At 51.8% G+C, this 16,558-nt stretch overlaps 1 protein-coding gene across 1 annotated transcript; it reads right to left on the bottom strand.

Moving 5' to 3' along the window:
* Positions 1–93: 93 nt before the first annotated feature.
* Positions 94–13,813, bottom strand: PHYHD1 (phytanoyl-CoA dioxygenase domain containing 1). The gene is made up of 11 exons (XM_052649207.1): positions 13,745–13,813; positions 8,606–8,764; positions 4,615–4,690; positions 4,431–4,478; positions 4,106–4,161; positions 3,958–4,020; positions 3,061–3,082; positions 1,742–1,870; positions 1,295–1,411; positions 346–472; positions 94–240 (listed from the first exon to the last, which is right to left on the bottom strand). The coding sequence occupies exons 1-11, from the start codon at positions 13,775–13,777 to the stop codon at positions 195–197; spliced, it is 876 nt and encodes a 291-aa protein (XP_052505167.1). The 5' UTR covers positions 13,778–13,813; the 3' UTR covers positions 94–194.
* Between the last annotated feature and the right edge of the window lie 2,745 nt (positions 13,814–16,558).

Here is a 16,558-nt window from a genome sequence, read left to right as displayed (position 1 = left end):
AAGAGCACCCAGCCCGGGCTCCTGCTGCCAGGCTACCACCTCGTGCCTGCCTGTCTGCAGAGACACCAGCATGAGGAAAACCCTGGAGGAGAGACGTGGCTTCCCTGTTGAGGCCAGGCGGTCGGGCAAGGCGCTGGCATTGGTGGCCCGCAGCTTCACCCAAGAGCGGACGTGTCCCGGCCCTGAGAGGGCCTTTAGGTGTACAGTGGGGGAAAGGGCAGCTCAGGGGTCGGCTGGAGCCTGCAGAGGATGAGGGGGAAGACGTTGGGCTAGAGCACTGTCCAGAGCCTCCAGGACAGGCCTGCTCAGGAGCTCTCTGGGGCACACAACAGCCCTGCCACCTACCAGTTATCTGGGCTCCAGACAGTGCCAGCGGCCTCCATGAGGTGGAAAGTGTAGGCGTGGCGCGAGCGGTCAGAGAAATTCCGCTCGCTCTTGTGCACTACTTCTCCATGGATCAGGATGAGGGCCCCTGGCAGGGACACAGCAGGTCAGGAGAGCACTCGGGGCAGGAAGGGACATGGTGGGCAATCGCCTCCCTCCAAGCGGTGGTGTGGCCTCTTTGTCCCCATCCTCATCCCGGGAACCTCAGGGGCCTGGAGTCTGCCCCAGGTTGCAGGCTGTGCGGTTGGACGTGGGTTGCCCCAGGATCAAGTCTTTGCACCGTGGCCCGCGCCCTCGCAAGCCTCGGCAGTGGCATTGCCTTCTGCGCCATTTCCAGAACCAGGCAGAAGCCAGCTGGGGCCTCACCTGGGAACACAGCTTTGGAACTCGGTTTCCCTTTTCTGAAAGAAAGAGTGTGGGGCTTCCCTGGTGGTCCTGTGGTTAAGAAGCCGCCTTCCCATTCAGGAGATGCAAGTTCAATCCCTGGCTGGGGAACTAAGACTTCTGCATGCCACGAGGCAGTTGCCTGCATGCGCAACTCCTGAGCACACACGTCACAACTAATACCCAATGCAACCAAATAAATACTAACGTAAAAATCAAAAGGAAGTGTGTGCTGACAGCCAGGATTTCTGAGCACTTTTGCACCATCTCACACACAACATCTCACTGGCTTCCCCACTTGTGTTTGGGGAAACAGGCTCAGAGGGTTTCAGTCATTTGCTCTTAGAGACAGTCTGCAAGTAGCAGCAATTGGATTCCAGCCCAGCCTGGGGGACCCTGGTGTCAGTCACGCAGTGCCCGCCCGACCTTCCCTCCTGCTGTGACTCCCCGGCCCTCAGGTCAGAGCAGGCAGAGACCCCCTGGGCATCACCTCCAGGCCCTGCTCCCTGCCCTCTGCACCCCCTACCTCTCAGCACTGGTGTGGGCACAAAGAGGCTGTTATCCCGGGTTGGCTCCGACCCGAGGAAGCTGGTGCCAGGTGCCAAGCCAGCAGGGGCCCGGACCATCCTTCTTGACACTCCACCTGCAGGCCAAAGTGGGGCCTTCAGCCTCTCTTTTTTTCCAGGTCCTTCTCCCATGGGGGCGGGGGGCTTCCCAGATGGCTTAGTGGAAAAGAACCTGCCTGCTAATGCAGGAGATTCAGGAGACACGGGTTCAATCCCTGGGTTAGGAAGATCTCCTGGAGTAGGAAATGGCAACCTGCTCCAGTATTCTTGCCTAAAAAATCCCATGGATAGAGGAGCCTGGTGGGCTACAGTCCATGGGGTCGCAAAGAGTCCAACACGATCGAGCACGCACGTGTACACTCATGGAGGGTGAGCACAAGTGAGCAGGGAGAGGGAGGTGGCCTCACCTGTGTGGGAGCCAGGGATAAACCAGAGGCAGCCATTCTCCAGCATGGCGTCTTCCAGAGCGATCCACAGGCCCAGCACCCGGCCCAGGGGCTCCGTGTACAGGAAGGAGGCGTCCTGGTGAGGGGTGACTGCAGCAGGCCCACCTGAGTGTGAGAAGCCCCACCCCGCCTCACCTGGGCCCCAATTCTACTCACTCCTTGGTCCTCCCAGGAGCAGTTAGAATCTCCCCACTTCCTGGGCTGGAGACTCTGGGCAAGAGAGATCCCCTCTCAAAACTTCAATTTCCTAAACCATAGAGCAGTCCCTATGATAACCTAACTGCGAGGCTGCTGAAGAATCCCATGAGGCAATATATGCTCAACATTGTAACTGCAGCCTAGAAAGCAGCGGCTATTGTTTCGTTGCAGCAGGTAACTCAAGCCACTGTCCTTAGGCAGGGAGGGCACCTTGGCCACCAGATGGCCCAGTGTAAGCCCCCAGGGGCTGAAGACTGAGAAGTTGGGTGCAAAGCAAGGGACAGACACAGAATCCCCCTTGTAAACACCCCCTGCATGATGCTGGGGCCCAGGCCACCAAGGAGGACCACTCAACAGAGGAACTGAATCTATAATAACAAAAGTGGGTGCTCGGCCTTTCCCGAGGAACTGTGTGCTTTCTGAACACCAAACTTTACGAGAGACTTTGACAATCCAGTGTCCAAACAAAGGTGTCCTAATGGTGGGCCCCCCAAAACACTGGGAGGAGGAAAGGCTGAAGGAGCTGGGGGTGCCGGATTAAGAGACAACAAAGACGGCTCAGGGAGAGGATGGTCACCCCCTTCGGGAGACTGTCCTTGGGCTTGGTGGAGAGGAAGGGGCCTTACAGAGGAAGGACTTGGGCTTGTGCAGGAAGGGAAGAGCTGCCTGCAGGGGAGTGAGCCCTCTGTCACTGGAGGTATGCGAGAGAAGGGGATCATCGCCCATAAGGGAGGCGGGAAAGGGTAACTGTGATTCCAGCAGGTGTGTAATCAGATCAGCAATTTCTATGCTGAATCAGCCCTCCAGGGAACTTGGTAAAATACAGATTCCCAGGCCCTTGGTTCCCTCAAGATCTCAGAGAATGGGGCCCAGGAATGTGCATTTTTAACCCACAAGCAGGTTGCTACCAGGTTTGGGAACCACTGTGTCAAGGACTCCGGGACCACCCCCCCCCACCCCACCCCACTAGTTCACTCTGGAAACAGCAGAGGAGGCTGGTCCCTCTGGGGCCCTGACAATGATTGATGTCCCAGATCTCCCACCAGGACCTTTGCCAGGGCCCCAGCCTGCTCTTGGCTCACCTTCACCTCCAAAGTGAGGTTGCTGCAAGAAAGGGGAGGGGCCAGGTGAGAGCAGGGAGGGGGTGGGGGGGCGCTGCTCTGAGTCATCTCAGTGGGATGCTCCTGCCCCTGCCACAGGTGTTTATCTCCCAGGCTTCCCCATCGGCACCCAGCACCTACTGTGCCAGCCCAGGAGGGCTGCAGAGAGAAAAACAACCCTGCCTGGCAGGGAGCTCCCAGTCTGAACACGCCTTCAGACACCTTCAAACTTCTCTGGGAAGAGAAGACTCACATGCCTAACAAGAACACAAGGCAGGGGACTTCCCCGGTGGTCAGGTGGTTAAGAATCCACCTTTCAATGCAGAGGATGTGGGTTTGATCCCTGGTTGGGGAACTAAGATTCCACAGGCCACAGAGCAGCTAAGCCCACGCACTGCACCTACTGAGCCCATGTGCCACAGCAAAGACTTGACGCAACCAAACATAAAATTAGTTGTTTGTTTTTAAAGACACAAGGCAGAAGTGAGGGGCAGTGGGAGAAACTGGGGCCCAGACCAGCAGTTAAGCCTCTAGGCTTCAGGGTCAGAGATGGGTCCTCTCTTCCCAAGGGAGTTGGAAGGCTTCTTGGAGGAGGTGGTGCTGGGCTGGGCCTTGAAAACTGAGAGCAAGGCATTTCAATAGCCAACGAAAGGAGGAGGCAGCCCTTGGGCCCCCTTCCCTTCTGCTGCTAAATTGTAACTGAGAGCCAAGGGAATGCCAGGCATCCTAACCAGGGGAGACCAATTTTCATGTTCCCTTGCCCACTGAGTAGTAATTCTTTAGGGAGACAGCTTGTGGCCCTTGAAGGAGGGGCTGGTTTAAGCACTGTGCCCATTTTATAGAGGATAAACTGAGGCCTGGGGAGGGTGGGGTGCTCACCTTAAAGATATACATGCTCTGCACCACCACAGGCATCTGGAGGCCCAGACTTCTGGCCAAAGCCTGGAAGGGGGCAGAGGTCACACAGCCAGCCTGCCCACACTCACATCTGGCCTACCTGCCCGCCCTCGCCGACACCCCTGCTCACCTGCACCTTGGGGGAGTGTGTGGCACGCCTGAAGACTGGGTCATGGGCATGCAGGGCTGCGGGACAAAGGTGAGATGAAGAGCCAGTCCCCAGTCCCCTCCCGGGCCTCGGCCTGCACACCCAGGATCAGGCTTCACTTTGATGTGCTTCACTATTTTCCGTACATTAAGCTTTCCGCTTGTTTATAATGAAGGAATGGAGGGCAGGGCCCAAGGAGGAGCCTGAACCCAGAAATGCTATCTTTTGGGCTACTAACTTACTGTGTGCTTTGAGGGAAGGCCCCCCCAACTCTTTAGACCTTAGGTTCACCCAAGATCCTGCTTACCATGGCCAATTTTGTTGATGGATTTCTCCGGTGGAACCAGGAAATTTCCTGTGGCACAAAGAACAGGTCAAGGCAGAAGAACTAGAGTCCAGCTACCCGCAGACAGCTGGCCTCAGTGCACCAACCCCCCAGCCCCGGGGGGCAGACACCCAAGTCTAGCCAGTGTAGGGCCCCAGTTCCAAACCTTGTTTGTCAAAGACGCCTTTCTCAAAGAAGAATCGAATCTTGTCACCACTGCTTAAGAAATAGTCTGTGCTGCCCTGTGGAGAGGGGACATCAGAGGGACTGAGAGAGCATCCCGGGGTCACAAGTGGGCCTGGCAGAGAGGGAAGAGGATTCAGAGGCCCCCCTACCCCGGCACCCAGCACAGAGCTGCAGACTCCACTGATGCTTCTCAGACTTGCTCAATGCGACACAGATGGTAAACTGCAAACCCGAGGGCCTGACAGAACAGTCTGAAGCTACAAGCATGGAAATTTTTGGAAACCTCTTTTTTTTAAATTAATTAATTTATGTATTTGTCTGCACCAGGTCTTAATTGTGACACACGGGATCTTTTTTCTAGTCGCGGTATGTGGGCTCTTAGTTGCGGAATGTGGGATCCTAGTTCCTTGATCAGGGATGGAACCTGGGCCCCCTGCATTGGGAGCATAGAATCTTACCCCTGGACCATCAGGAAGTCGCCCTGGAAACCTCTTAATAAATCACATGACTCATACCCGATAATGGCATGATCAAAGAGGCCTGGTTCCCAGGGAGCTTTGGGCCACTTGGGAAACCCTGGAGCTAGAATATTGGGGTTCAAATCCCAGCTCTGCCACTGACAGGCTGTGACCACAACCACATTACTGAACCTCTCTGGGTTTGGTTTCCTCATAAAATACACAGGCTATTAAAGCCACCTATCTCATAAGGTGTTGTAGGGAGCATGTGGTTTAGTTGGTGACTGAACAACATATGGAAAGCACTAGGACAGTTGCTTGGAATGTGGTGTCATGTGAATATCTGCCCCTCATTATTACTGGGCTTCCAGGGGCCGCGGTGGTAAGGAATTCACCTGCCAATGCAGGAGGTATGGGTTCAATGCCTGAGTGGGGAAAGATCTCCTGGAGAAGGAAATGGCAGCGCACTCCAGTGTTCTTGCCTGGGAAATCCCATGGACAGAGGAGCCTGGTGGGCTACAGTTCATGGCGTCACAAAGAGTTGGACATGACTGAGCACGTACATGTGCACACACACGTGTACACACAGACACACAAGGCTCCAGAACAGTCCTTGGAATGTGGTGTCATGCGAATATCTGCCCTTATTATTATAGAAAACACTCAGTGAGGGCATGGCTAAGTGCTCTCTAAATATAAGCTATTACTAATCTTTTTCTTAATAACTTCGCCTTGTTAGTTTTAATATCACATTTGAAATTTCTTAGCATCATATGAAAATGATGCTCCAGGAGGATGTCCCATGTTTTCTTGTGGCTTTGGTCACACATGATCACCATACCATATATACATGAACAGACTCAATGAAAAGTAAAAGTGAAAGTGTAAGTCGCTCAGTCGTGTCCAACTCTTTGCAACCCCGTGGACTGTAGTCCGCCAGGCTCCTCTGCCCATGGGATTCTCCAGGCAAGAATACTGGAGTGGGTTGCCATTCCCTTCTCCAGGGGACCTTCCTGACCCAGGGATCGAACCCCAGTCTCCCGCATCGCGGGCAGATTCTTTAACGTCTGAGCCACCAGGCAAGCCCATGCACGATACACACGTATACATAATCTTCCTTCCAAGTAGGGGCATTGGTGTCACTCAATTGTGCCTATGTCACCATGGAAAGAAGACTATATATACACAACACACACACGTATAATCTTCCTCCCCGCGTGGTGCCTTAAGGACAGTTGAGTGATGCCCCTACCTGGGTTCCCAGGTGGCAGAGCCCCACCTCTTCCTCACCTGAACACATCTGCTCTCACAGGTGCCTGCCTGGCTCAACTCAGTGACTCATCGCGGTTCTTTGAAAACTTTCAGCTTCCCACTGAAAACTGAAAGGTTTTTTCTAACATTCTCAGCTCCTCTGTACTAGGATCAGAGTGAGGGAAACAAGTCTGAGAAGCATCAGTTTAGTTCAGTTCAGTCGCTCAGTCATGTCCGACTCTTTGCCACCGCATGAACCGCAGCACGCCAGGCCTCCCTGTCCATCACCAACTCCAGGAATCCACCCAAACCCATGTCCATTGAGTTGGTGACGCTGTCCAACCATCTCATCCTCTGTCGTTCCTTTTTCCTCCTGCCCTCAATCTTATAACGGATAATAATATTAAAGACAATGATGCTACATGCGTGTCAAAGATGTTACTAAACTCAGGAATTCACAAAGGAACCAGCTACATGTTCAAAGGAGAATTTCAAGAATCACACAAATATAGGCAATGAGAAACGCTGAAATGAATTTAGAGATCAATGCAAAACTGATATAGCCACGGGGACAATCAATAATTGCATCCTGCCAGACCCAGTTCATGCCCATTTCTATGGACAAGTATCATTGAGTTATCACAAAACTTGCAGGATTGTCAACTTAAAAAATAATGAAAAGTGCAGGTAAAGAAGAGCTGAACAGGACACCTGCTGATCTTTTTTAAACATCCATTTCAAAGTCTTTCACAGTATCAGTAGTGAATATTGAGGATATGCTGGATACCAGTACAGCGAAATGAAACCTACTGTTGGGAGCAAAGCTGTCGTCCTATAAACCCCCTTTCCTTCTAAAGTCCCCATTCTCTGCATAGTAAGCCTTCCAGTCATTGTGATTCCCTTTATGCCCACCAGATGGCAGAAGCTCATTGCCATGAGTAAGAGTGAGTCCCCATTACTGAGCCTGGACCACAATTTGTTTCGTGGTTGTTAATATATTTATTATATGCAGAGTACATCATGAGAAACGCTGGGCTGGAGAAAGCACAACTTGGAATCAAGATTGCCAGTAGAAATATCAATAACCTCAGATATGCAGATGACACCACCCTTACGGCAGAAAATGAAGAAGAACTAAAGAGCCTCTTGAAAGTGAAAGAGGAGAGTGAAAAAGTTGGCTTAAAGCTCAACATTCTGAAAACGAAGATCATGGCATCCGGTCCCATCACTTCATGGCAAATAGATGGGGAAACAGTGGAAACAGTGGCTGAGTTTATTTTTCTGGGCTCCAAAATCACTGCAGATGGTGACTGCAGCCATGAAATTAAAAGACACTTACTCCTTGGAAGGAAAGTTATGACCAACCTGGACAGCATATTAAAAAGCAGACATTACTTTGCCAACAAAGGTCCGTCTAGTCAAGGCTATGTTTTTTCCGGTGGTCATGTATGGATGTGAGAGTTGGACTATGAAGAAAGCTGAGCGCCGAAGAATTGATGCTTTTGAAGTGTGGTGTTGGAGAAGACTCTTGAGAGTCCCTTGGACTGCGAGGAGATCCAACCAGTCCACCCTTAAGGAGATCAGTTCTGGGTTTTCATTGGAAGGACTGATGTTGAAGTTGAAACTCCAATATTTTGGCCACCTGATGCAAAGAGCTGACTCATTGGAAAAGACCCTGATGCTGGGAAAGATTGAGGGCAGGAGGAGAAGGGGACGACAGAGGATGAGATGGTTGGATGGCATCACCGACTCAATGGACATGGGTTTAGGTGGACTCCAGGAGTTGGTGATGGACAGGGAGGCCTGGCATGCTGCGGTTCATGGAGTCGCAAAGAGTCGGACACGACTGAGCGACTGAACTGAACTGAACTATTAGTGATTAACTGTGTAGTTTGGGGCATGTGAACTGAACTTCAATTATCCTTAATTTATCTGTAAAATGGGGGCAATAATGTTGACTTTATAAATTCATAGTAGGGAGTGAAGGAAATAGGCAAAGAAGACACAGTCTGGTGCCTTGAGAAAGTTCAAGGCCTGACTCAGTGTCAGAATGAGCTGATGGGGGGACTCCCCTGGTGGCTCGTGGTTACGAGTCTGAGCTTCCACTTCAGGGGGTACAGGTTCTGTCCCTGGTTGGGGAACTAAGAGCTGAGCAGTGCTTCAAGGCCAAAAAACTGAACCCATGGGCCTTGGGACCTGATGTTTTAGGCTTCACCACCCATCAGAGACCATGTCCCAGCCCCACCTGCTCCAGGCACCTACCTGGGCTCGCAGCTGCTCCTCCTCCTGGGTAGAAAATTCCGTGCGACTGTGGAGAGGGACATCCATCTCGGCCACGATCTCACCAATCCTCTGCTGCATGACCTCACACTTGTCTGCAGATAAGAACCCTTCCAGCACCAGGAATCCATCCTCCTGAAACTGCAGGCAGACAGGCAGGAGACTCAGGCTTCCCCCTATTCTCAAACGCTCTTCATGAGGACTGATCTGACCCCTCCCCAAACCAGAAGCTGTCTGAAGGCAGGACCTAGCGACCTATTCGTTGCTCTGCCCGCCTCCCGGGCCATGGTGCCTATGTCCAGTGAAGGGCAGTGAGTGTTGGCTGCTTGAATGAAGGGGAGTGGAAGCAGAGATGTCCCCACTGTAACCTTCCAGTGGGCTTGAGTCACATGGGGATACAACCTCATTCATTTAACCAACCAACATTGACTGTACATCTACTGTGCACCAGACATGGCTTTAGGAGCTGGAGATTCAGTCATCAACAAGCCATCCATGATGCCTGCCTCCCAGACCTGGTCTAGGAAAGGAGATAGACATCCAACAAACCAGTATACAGGGGAATCTGTTACACAAAGTATGCTTTATCTCCCTGGAATATAACACAGGTGATAGAAAAATATTTACTGACATGGGAATGTGTTCTAGATATATTGTGAGATTAGAAAAAGAAGTCATGGGAGTTCCCTGGTGGTTCAGCAGCTAAGACTCCCCGCTGCTCCTAATGCAGGGGGAACTAGATCCCACATGCCAGGACTAAGTGTTCACAGGCTACAACTAAAGATCCCACATATCGAAAAGAAGATAAAAGATCCCGAGTGCTTCGACTAAAGCCCAGCCCAGCTAAATAAATAAATGTACTGAAGAGCCGACTCACTGGAAAAGATCTTGATGCTGGGAAAGACTGAGGGCAGGAGAAGTGGGTGACAGAGGATGAGGTGGTTGGATGGCATCAGTGACGCAATGCACATGAGTTTGAGCAACTCTGGGAGATAGTGAAGGACAGGGCAGCATGGTATGCTGCAATCCATGAGGCTGCAAAGAGTTGGACATGACTAAGTGACTGGACAAGAACAACAAAAAAGAGCCAAATACAAATTAGTATTCTAATTTGCAAGAACTTGGGCAAATGCTGTCTAGTGGGGTCCCACCTGTCCCTCCACAGAGGGCTGTGTGAAGGCCCAGGGGACAGAAGGAGTTCTAGGTCCCAGTACTGTGCCTGGCACATAGTAGTAGCTTGGGGAAACATGTTGAATGGGCAGTTCTACCATCTGTAAGAATACACGGAAGAACTATCCAAAAAGGTTCTTAATGGCCCAGATAATCACGATGGTGTGGTCATGTACCTAGAGCCAGACATTCTGGAATGCAAAGTCAAGTGGGCCTTGACTTTGCATGTAGCAAGCATTACATGAACAAAGCTAGTGGAGGTGATGGAATTCCAGTTGAGCTATTTCAAAGTCTAAAAGATGATGCTGTGAAAGTGCTGCACTCAATATGCCAGCAAATTTGGAAAATGCAGCAATAGCCACAGGACTGGAAAAGGTCAGTTTTCGTTCCAATCCCAAAGAAAGGCAATACCTAGGAATGTTCAAACTACCATACAATTGTGCTCATTTCACATGCTAGAAAGGTAATGCTCAGAATTCTTCAAGCTAGACTTCAATAGTCTACGAACCGAGAACTTCCAGATGTATAAACTGGATTTAGAAAAGGCAGAGGAACCAGAAATCAAATGGCCAAAATCTGTTGGATCATAGAAAAAGCAAAGGAATTCCAGAAAAACATCTACTTCTGCTTCATTGACCACACTAAAGCCTTTGACTGTGTTGATCACAACAAACTGTGGAAAACTCTTAAAGAGATGGGGATACCAGACCACCTTACCTGCCGCCTGAAAAATCTATATGCAGGTCAAGAAGCAACAGTTAGAACTGGACATGGAACAACAGACTGGTTCCAAATTGGGAAAGGAGTATGTCAAAGCTGTATATTGTCACTCTGCTTATTTAACTTATATAAAGAATCAGTTCAGTTCAGTTCAGTTGCTCAGTTGTGTCCAACTCTTTGCAGCCCCATGAACAGCAGCACACCAGGCCTCCCTATCCATCACCAACACCTGGAGTCCACCCAAAACCATGTCCATTGAGTCGGTGATGCCATCCAACCATCTCATCCTCTGTCGTCCCCTTCTCCTCCTGCCCTCAATCTTTCCCAGCATCAGGGTCTTTTCCAATGAGTCAGCTCTTTGCATCAGGTGACCAAAATATTGGAGTTTCAACTTCAACATCAGTCCTTCCAGTGAAAACCCAGGACTGATCTCCTTTAGGAGGGACTGGTTGGATCTCCTCGCAGTCCAAGGGACTCTCAAGAGTCTTCTCCAACACCACACTTCAAAAGCATCAATTCTTCGGCACTCAGCTTTCTTCATAGTCCAACTCTCACATCCATACATGACCACTGGAAAAACTATAGCCTTGACTAAACGGACCTTTGTTGGCAAAGTAATGTCTCTGCTTTTTAATATGCTGTCCAGGTTGGTCATAACTTTCCTTCCAAGGAGTAAGTGTCTTTTAATTTCATGGCTGCAGTCACCATCTGCAGTGATTTTGGAGCCCAGAAAAATAAACTCAGCCAGTTTCCCCATCTATTTGCCATGAAGTGATGGGACCGGATGCCATGATCTTCGTTTTCAGAATGTTGAGCTTTAAGCCAACTTTTTCACTCTCCTCTGTCACTTTCATCAAGAGGCTCTTTAGTTCTTCTTCATTTTCTGCCATAAGGGTGGTGTCATCTGCATATCTGAGGTTATTGACATTTCTACTGGCAATCTTGATTCCAAGTTGTGCTTTCTCCAGCCCAGTGTTTCTCATGATGTACTCTGCATATAAGTTAAATAAGTAGGGTGACAATATACAGCCTTGGCGTACTCCTTTTCCTATTTGGAACCAGTCTGTTGTTCCATGTCCAGTTCTAACTGTTGCTTCATCATGTGAAATGCCAAGCTGGATGAATCACAAGCTGGAATCAAGATTTGCTATTCAGTTCCTCAGTCGTGTCAGAGTCTTTGTGATCCCATGGACTGCAGCACACCAAGCTTCCTTGTCCTTCACCATCTCCTGGAGCTTGCCCAAATTCATGTCCATTGCTTCAGTGATGCATATAACCATCTCCTCTTCTGTCATCCCCTTCTTCTCCTGCTTTTAATCTTTCCCAGCATCAGGGTCTTTTCTAATGAGTCAGCTGATTACCATGAGAAATATCAACAACCTCAGATATGCAGATGATACCACTCTAACGGCAGAAAGTGAAGAGGAATTAAAGAGCTTCTTGATGAGGGTAAAAGAAGAGAGTGAAAACCAGGCTTAACCCTCAACATTCAAAAAACTGAGATCAATGGCATCCAGTCAGTCCTATGACTTCTTTGCAAACAGAAGGGGAAAAAGTGGAAACCATGACATATTTTATTTTCTTGGGGTCCAAAATCACTGTGGATGGTGACTGCAACCATGAGATTAAAAGATGTTTGCTCCTTGGAAGAAAAGCAATGACAAACCTAGACAGTATGTTAAAAAGCAGAGACATCACTTTGCAGACAAAGGTCTGTCTAGTCAAATCTACTTTTTTTCCAGTAGTCACGTTTGGATGTAACAGTTGGACCATAAAGAAGGCTGAGGACCCAAGAATTGATGGTTTCGAATTGTGCTGGAGAAGACTCTTGAGAGTCCCTTGGACAGCAGGAGATCAAACAATCCTAAAGGAAGCCAACCCAGAATGTTCATTGGAAGGACTGATGCTGAAGCTGAAGCTCCAATCCTTTGGCCACCTAATACAAACAGCTGACTCATTAGAAAAGATCCTGATGCTGGGAAAGATTGAAGGCAGGAGAAGGGAATGACAGAGGATGAGATGGTTGGATGGCATCACCGACTCAATGGACATGAGTTTGAGCAAACTCCAGGATATAGTGAAGAACAGGGAAGCCTGGTGTGCTGCAGTCCTTGGAGTCACAAAGAGTCGTACACAACCTAGTCAGACACAACAATAATTGTGATGGACCTTTGATTTTATTTGGCCCCACAGTGCGGCTTCCGGGATCTTAATTCCCAGTCCCGGCATCAAACCCTGTGCCCTCCGCAGTGGAAAGGCCAAGTCTTAACGACGGGACCACCGGGGAATTCCCCGGACCTTTCAGCGATTCAAGGGCTGTATACCAACATACTGTCTCAGCGTAGGTAATGTACGCGTGCGCGCTTGCTCAGTCGCTTCAGTCGTGTCCGACTCTTCGCGACCCTATGGACTGTGCGGCTCACCAGGCTCCTCTGTCCATGGGATTCTTCAGGCAAGAATACTGGAGTGGGTTGCCATATCCAGGAAATGTATGGGATGTTTTAATTTTCTTTTTTGAGATTTTCTGTAATTTTTTTTTTCCCATTTTCCTCTTGCCACCAGGAACAAATCACAAGGGTCAGTTTTTTTCTCTTTTCAAACGTCTCCGTCGCTCTAATTCCCAAGGCTTAGCTCTTTCCAGGTGGCGCTAATGGTAAAGAACCCGCCTGTCAATGCAGGAGACTTAAGAGATGCAGGTCGGATCCCTGGGTCCGGAAGTTCCCCTGGAGGAGGGCATGTCAACCCACTCCAGTATTTTTGCTTGGAGAATCCCATGGACAGAGGAGCCTGGTGGGATACAGTCCGTAGGGTCGCAAAGACTGGGACAAGACTGAAGCGACTTAGCACACAGGCTCGCTGGAACGCCCGCGGCTGGTTCCACAGCCAAGCGCCTTGGGTGAGGGGTGGGCTCAGCGGGCCCGCCCCCTTGCCCGGCCCGCCCCTTCCCAGACCCTCGGCCCCACCCCGACCCCCAGCTCTCAAGACCCTGTGTTTTAGCCTGGTATTGTCACCTACACGTTCCCCCACCACCGCGGGTGCGGTGACCTGGACGGCCCCTGGCTGTGTGTGCAGAAGTTAGGGGTCGTGGCTGTGAACCGACCACTCTGGGCTTCAGTTTCCCGTTCCGAAAAATACAACGGGGCGGGGTCGAGTTTCCTGGACTAGTTCAAGTTTTGAGGGGCCCCTTATATTTATCTGACCCTTGGGGTCTCCCAACCGGCAGGCCCCTACCTTCTGGAGCTGTGAGGGACTCAGGCAGGCCATGATGACCCGGGGCAGGGCGCAAGGGTGGCTGGTGGCTCTGGGTACGGAGGCCGAGGCTGGAGAGGGAAAAGTTCAGGAGGGGAGAGAGGCGGAAGCCTGGGAAGCCCAAGAACGTTTAACCCTTCTCTGCCCAGAGAAAACCAGAATCCTGGCCTCCCGTCTTTCCCTGACCTCACCCAGAGAAAACCCAGTGTAGCCCCCAGCCCTTCTCCGCACCAGCCGTCTCACTTCTGTCCTTTGGTGGGGCCGCCTTGTCTCTGCCCCACATCCTGGAGCCATCCCTTTCCCCACCCCCCAGCTAATCCAGGATTAGCCAGTCCTGATCTCTACAAGGCTTCTATCTGAGCTGTCCCCTTTCAATTTCTTTTCAGAAACCTGCTGTTTACAAGGTGCCTACAAGTTGTGTCCCAGCAGGGTCCCGGCAGGCAAGAGGACACCTGAGTTCCAGTCCAGGGGCTGCCACTGACTGGACCATCCGACCCACGCCTGCCCCTCTGCTGGGCGAGGATCAGACAGTGCCCAGGCCACCAGCTTAGGCGGTGCAGCAGTCCATGGGGTCGCAGAGTTGGACACGACTGAGCCACTGAACTGAACTGAGGCCACCAGTGGCAACATGGGATGAGATGGAATGCAGGGTGGGTGTTGGGCCAGCAGACAGGCTCTGAGCGGCTTTGCATTCCAAAGGTGTAAGAGGGCCTGGGGGAGGAGTGTCTACCCCCACCCTTGATCCCCTGAGACTCTCTAGGTCCTGAGAGGATTATAGATCTGTCTGCTGCTCTGAGGAAAGTAAGGGGGATCTAATGGCGTGGGGTGGGGGCTGGGCCTTCAGAATGAGGGCGAAGGAAGCCAGGCTCCCTGTTCCCCACCCCCAGGCCCGAGAAGTTGGTGTCTAAGGCTGGCGGTCAGCACACCCACCCTTCCAGCCAGCCCTGCTCAGCAGCTGACAGGGCCATTCTGCAAACTGGCTGCTGCTTCTGAAAACCGGCCACTGGCCTTCCCCGAAGTGACGCTTTCTGAATGGCAAAGGGACACAGTGTCTTGGGAGTGAGCGCGGGGACACAGCTCAGCCCCTGGGGGCCTTGGCCCTGAGTCAAGCACTGCTTTCTGGGCCACCACACTGGAACTAGCTGCCTGGGCCCTGCTTCCCCAGAGCAGAGAGCTGGGGGAGGGGCGACCCCCTCCCCACAGGCTTCCGAGGCCAGAGGGTATGAGGGACCCCGGGGACAGGCTGGTGAGGAAGACACGTGAGAGAACCCTTTGGGGAAACACAGCCAAGACTCAGCTCCCTCGCAGCAGGGAGTGATCCCAGCTGCCCCTTCCCAGCTGGTCGCCCCACAGATCCAGAGAGACGCCCGACGCAGTGTGTCAGGAACATAGCGAGGGTCTCCTTGTAGTGCTGGGCCAGCAACTCTTGGGGAAGCCCCCTACACACACACCAGCAGCCTGACCAGGTTGCTGCTCGTGCCTCTGGCCTTACTTTCCCATCCGCAGTTTTGGGGGCAGGAGTACCTCCTGGACGCTTGGCAAGTGTCACAAACTGTTCGTTAGCAGGAACTGTTCTGGGTGGAATGTGAAGGTATTTTTAATTAATTTTTTGAACGTCCTCAAGTTTTCAAAATTGCTGTTATAATCAGAGAAAAGGCCACCACTGTGGTTTTAAGTTGGAGCAAAGAGCCCTGGGTCGGGGGAAGGGGTGGGGCTGGGCCTCCCTGTGATTTGTCCACTCATTCAGCTCAGGCTTTGGGAAGTGGGTGGGTGGTGTTTCCACATGGCTGTTTTTTTCCAAAAGCTAACCAGCTCCAGATCGGAGGCTGGGCCACCCCAGAGCTGAGGTGGGGGCACTGTGGGAGACGTACCAGACCTGACAGGTGAGGGAGACCTCCACTCCTGAGATACAGGAGGGTGTGGCAGGGAGGGCACAGCCTGCCAAAAATCCCACGACAGAGGCAGAAAGGAAAACTCCTGACTCACTCCCGAGGTCACCTGGGCAGGGGTCAAAGTCCATGTAAGGAGGAAAGACACTGGCAAGTTCCCGAGGAGTTGCCCAAGCAACAGCTAAGCCCTTATTGTTAAGGCCAAGGTCAGACACAATGGCCCTTTTTCTTCACCAAAAGACCCCTGCCCCGGGGCCCACGTTGGCACAGCAGGAGCGTCACTGGTCCATGAGGAAGACAGATGATTGATTGATTACCAGGAACCAGGCCCACTGCTGGAGCGGAGCACCTACGAGCAAAAGCTAAGGAAGCCCCAGAACCGTCCTGTGAGGTTTCCAACCCCATCCTAACTGTATAAATGAGGGGACCGAGGATCACATCAGGTAAAGGGCAGAGCTAGGATCTGAGAGCAACTCTGCCCATCCCCCAAGCTTCTGCCCTTGACCCCAGGGCATGCCTTCAGCACATCCAGCCCAAAGGGGCTGTGAGCTGGGTCAGGACTGCCTCTGCAGAGCCCTGGAGACTGGCTGCTGGAATTATAAGGACCCGAAGAGAACAGCGTAGATGTGCCCAATGCACAGATGGGGACGTGGAGGGCTCGGGAGGGAAGGGCCTCCCCAGCTTCACGTGGGGAATGACTGAGCTGGGACAAGGACCCGAGACTCCTGGCTCCCACTCCAGTCCTCCTTTCCCTCCCACCAAAGCTCACGAGGGCCCAAACCCTAGGCTCTGGCCGGCAGAGGATGCCTGGCTGCGGGATCCATGCCTGACAGGCAACAGGGGCTGTGTCCAGTGAGTGTCTGCTGGTAGCTGCCTCTGAGGGGCTTCTGGCTTCATGGGGCAGGTA

The sequence above is a fragment of the Budorcas taxicolor genome, chromosome 11 (assembly GCF_023091745.1).
Source record: "Budorcas taxicolor isolate Tak-1 chromosome 11, Takin1.1, whole genome shotgun sequence".
Lineage (NCBI taxonomy): Eukaryota > Metazoa > Chordata > Mammalia > Artiodactyla > Bovidae > Budorcas > Budorcas taxicolor.
The sequence above is the reverse complement of the archived record's forward strand: the minus strand, read 5'-3'. Positions and strand labels throughout refer to the sequence as shown.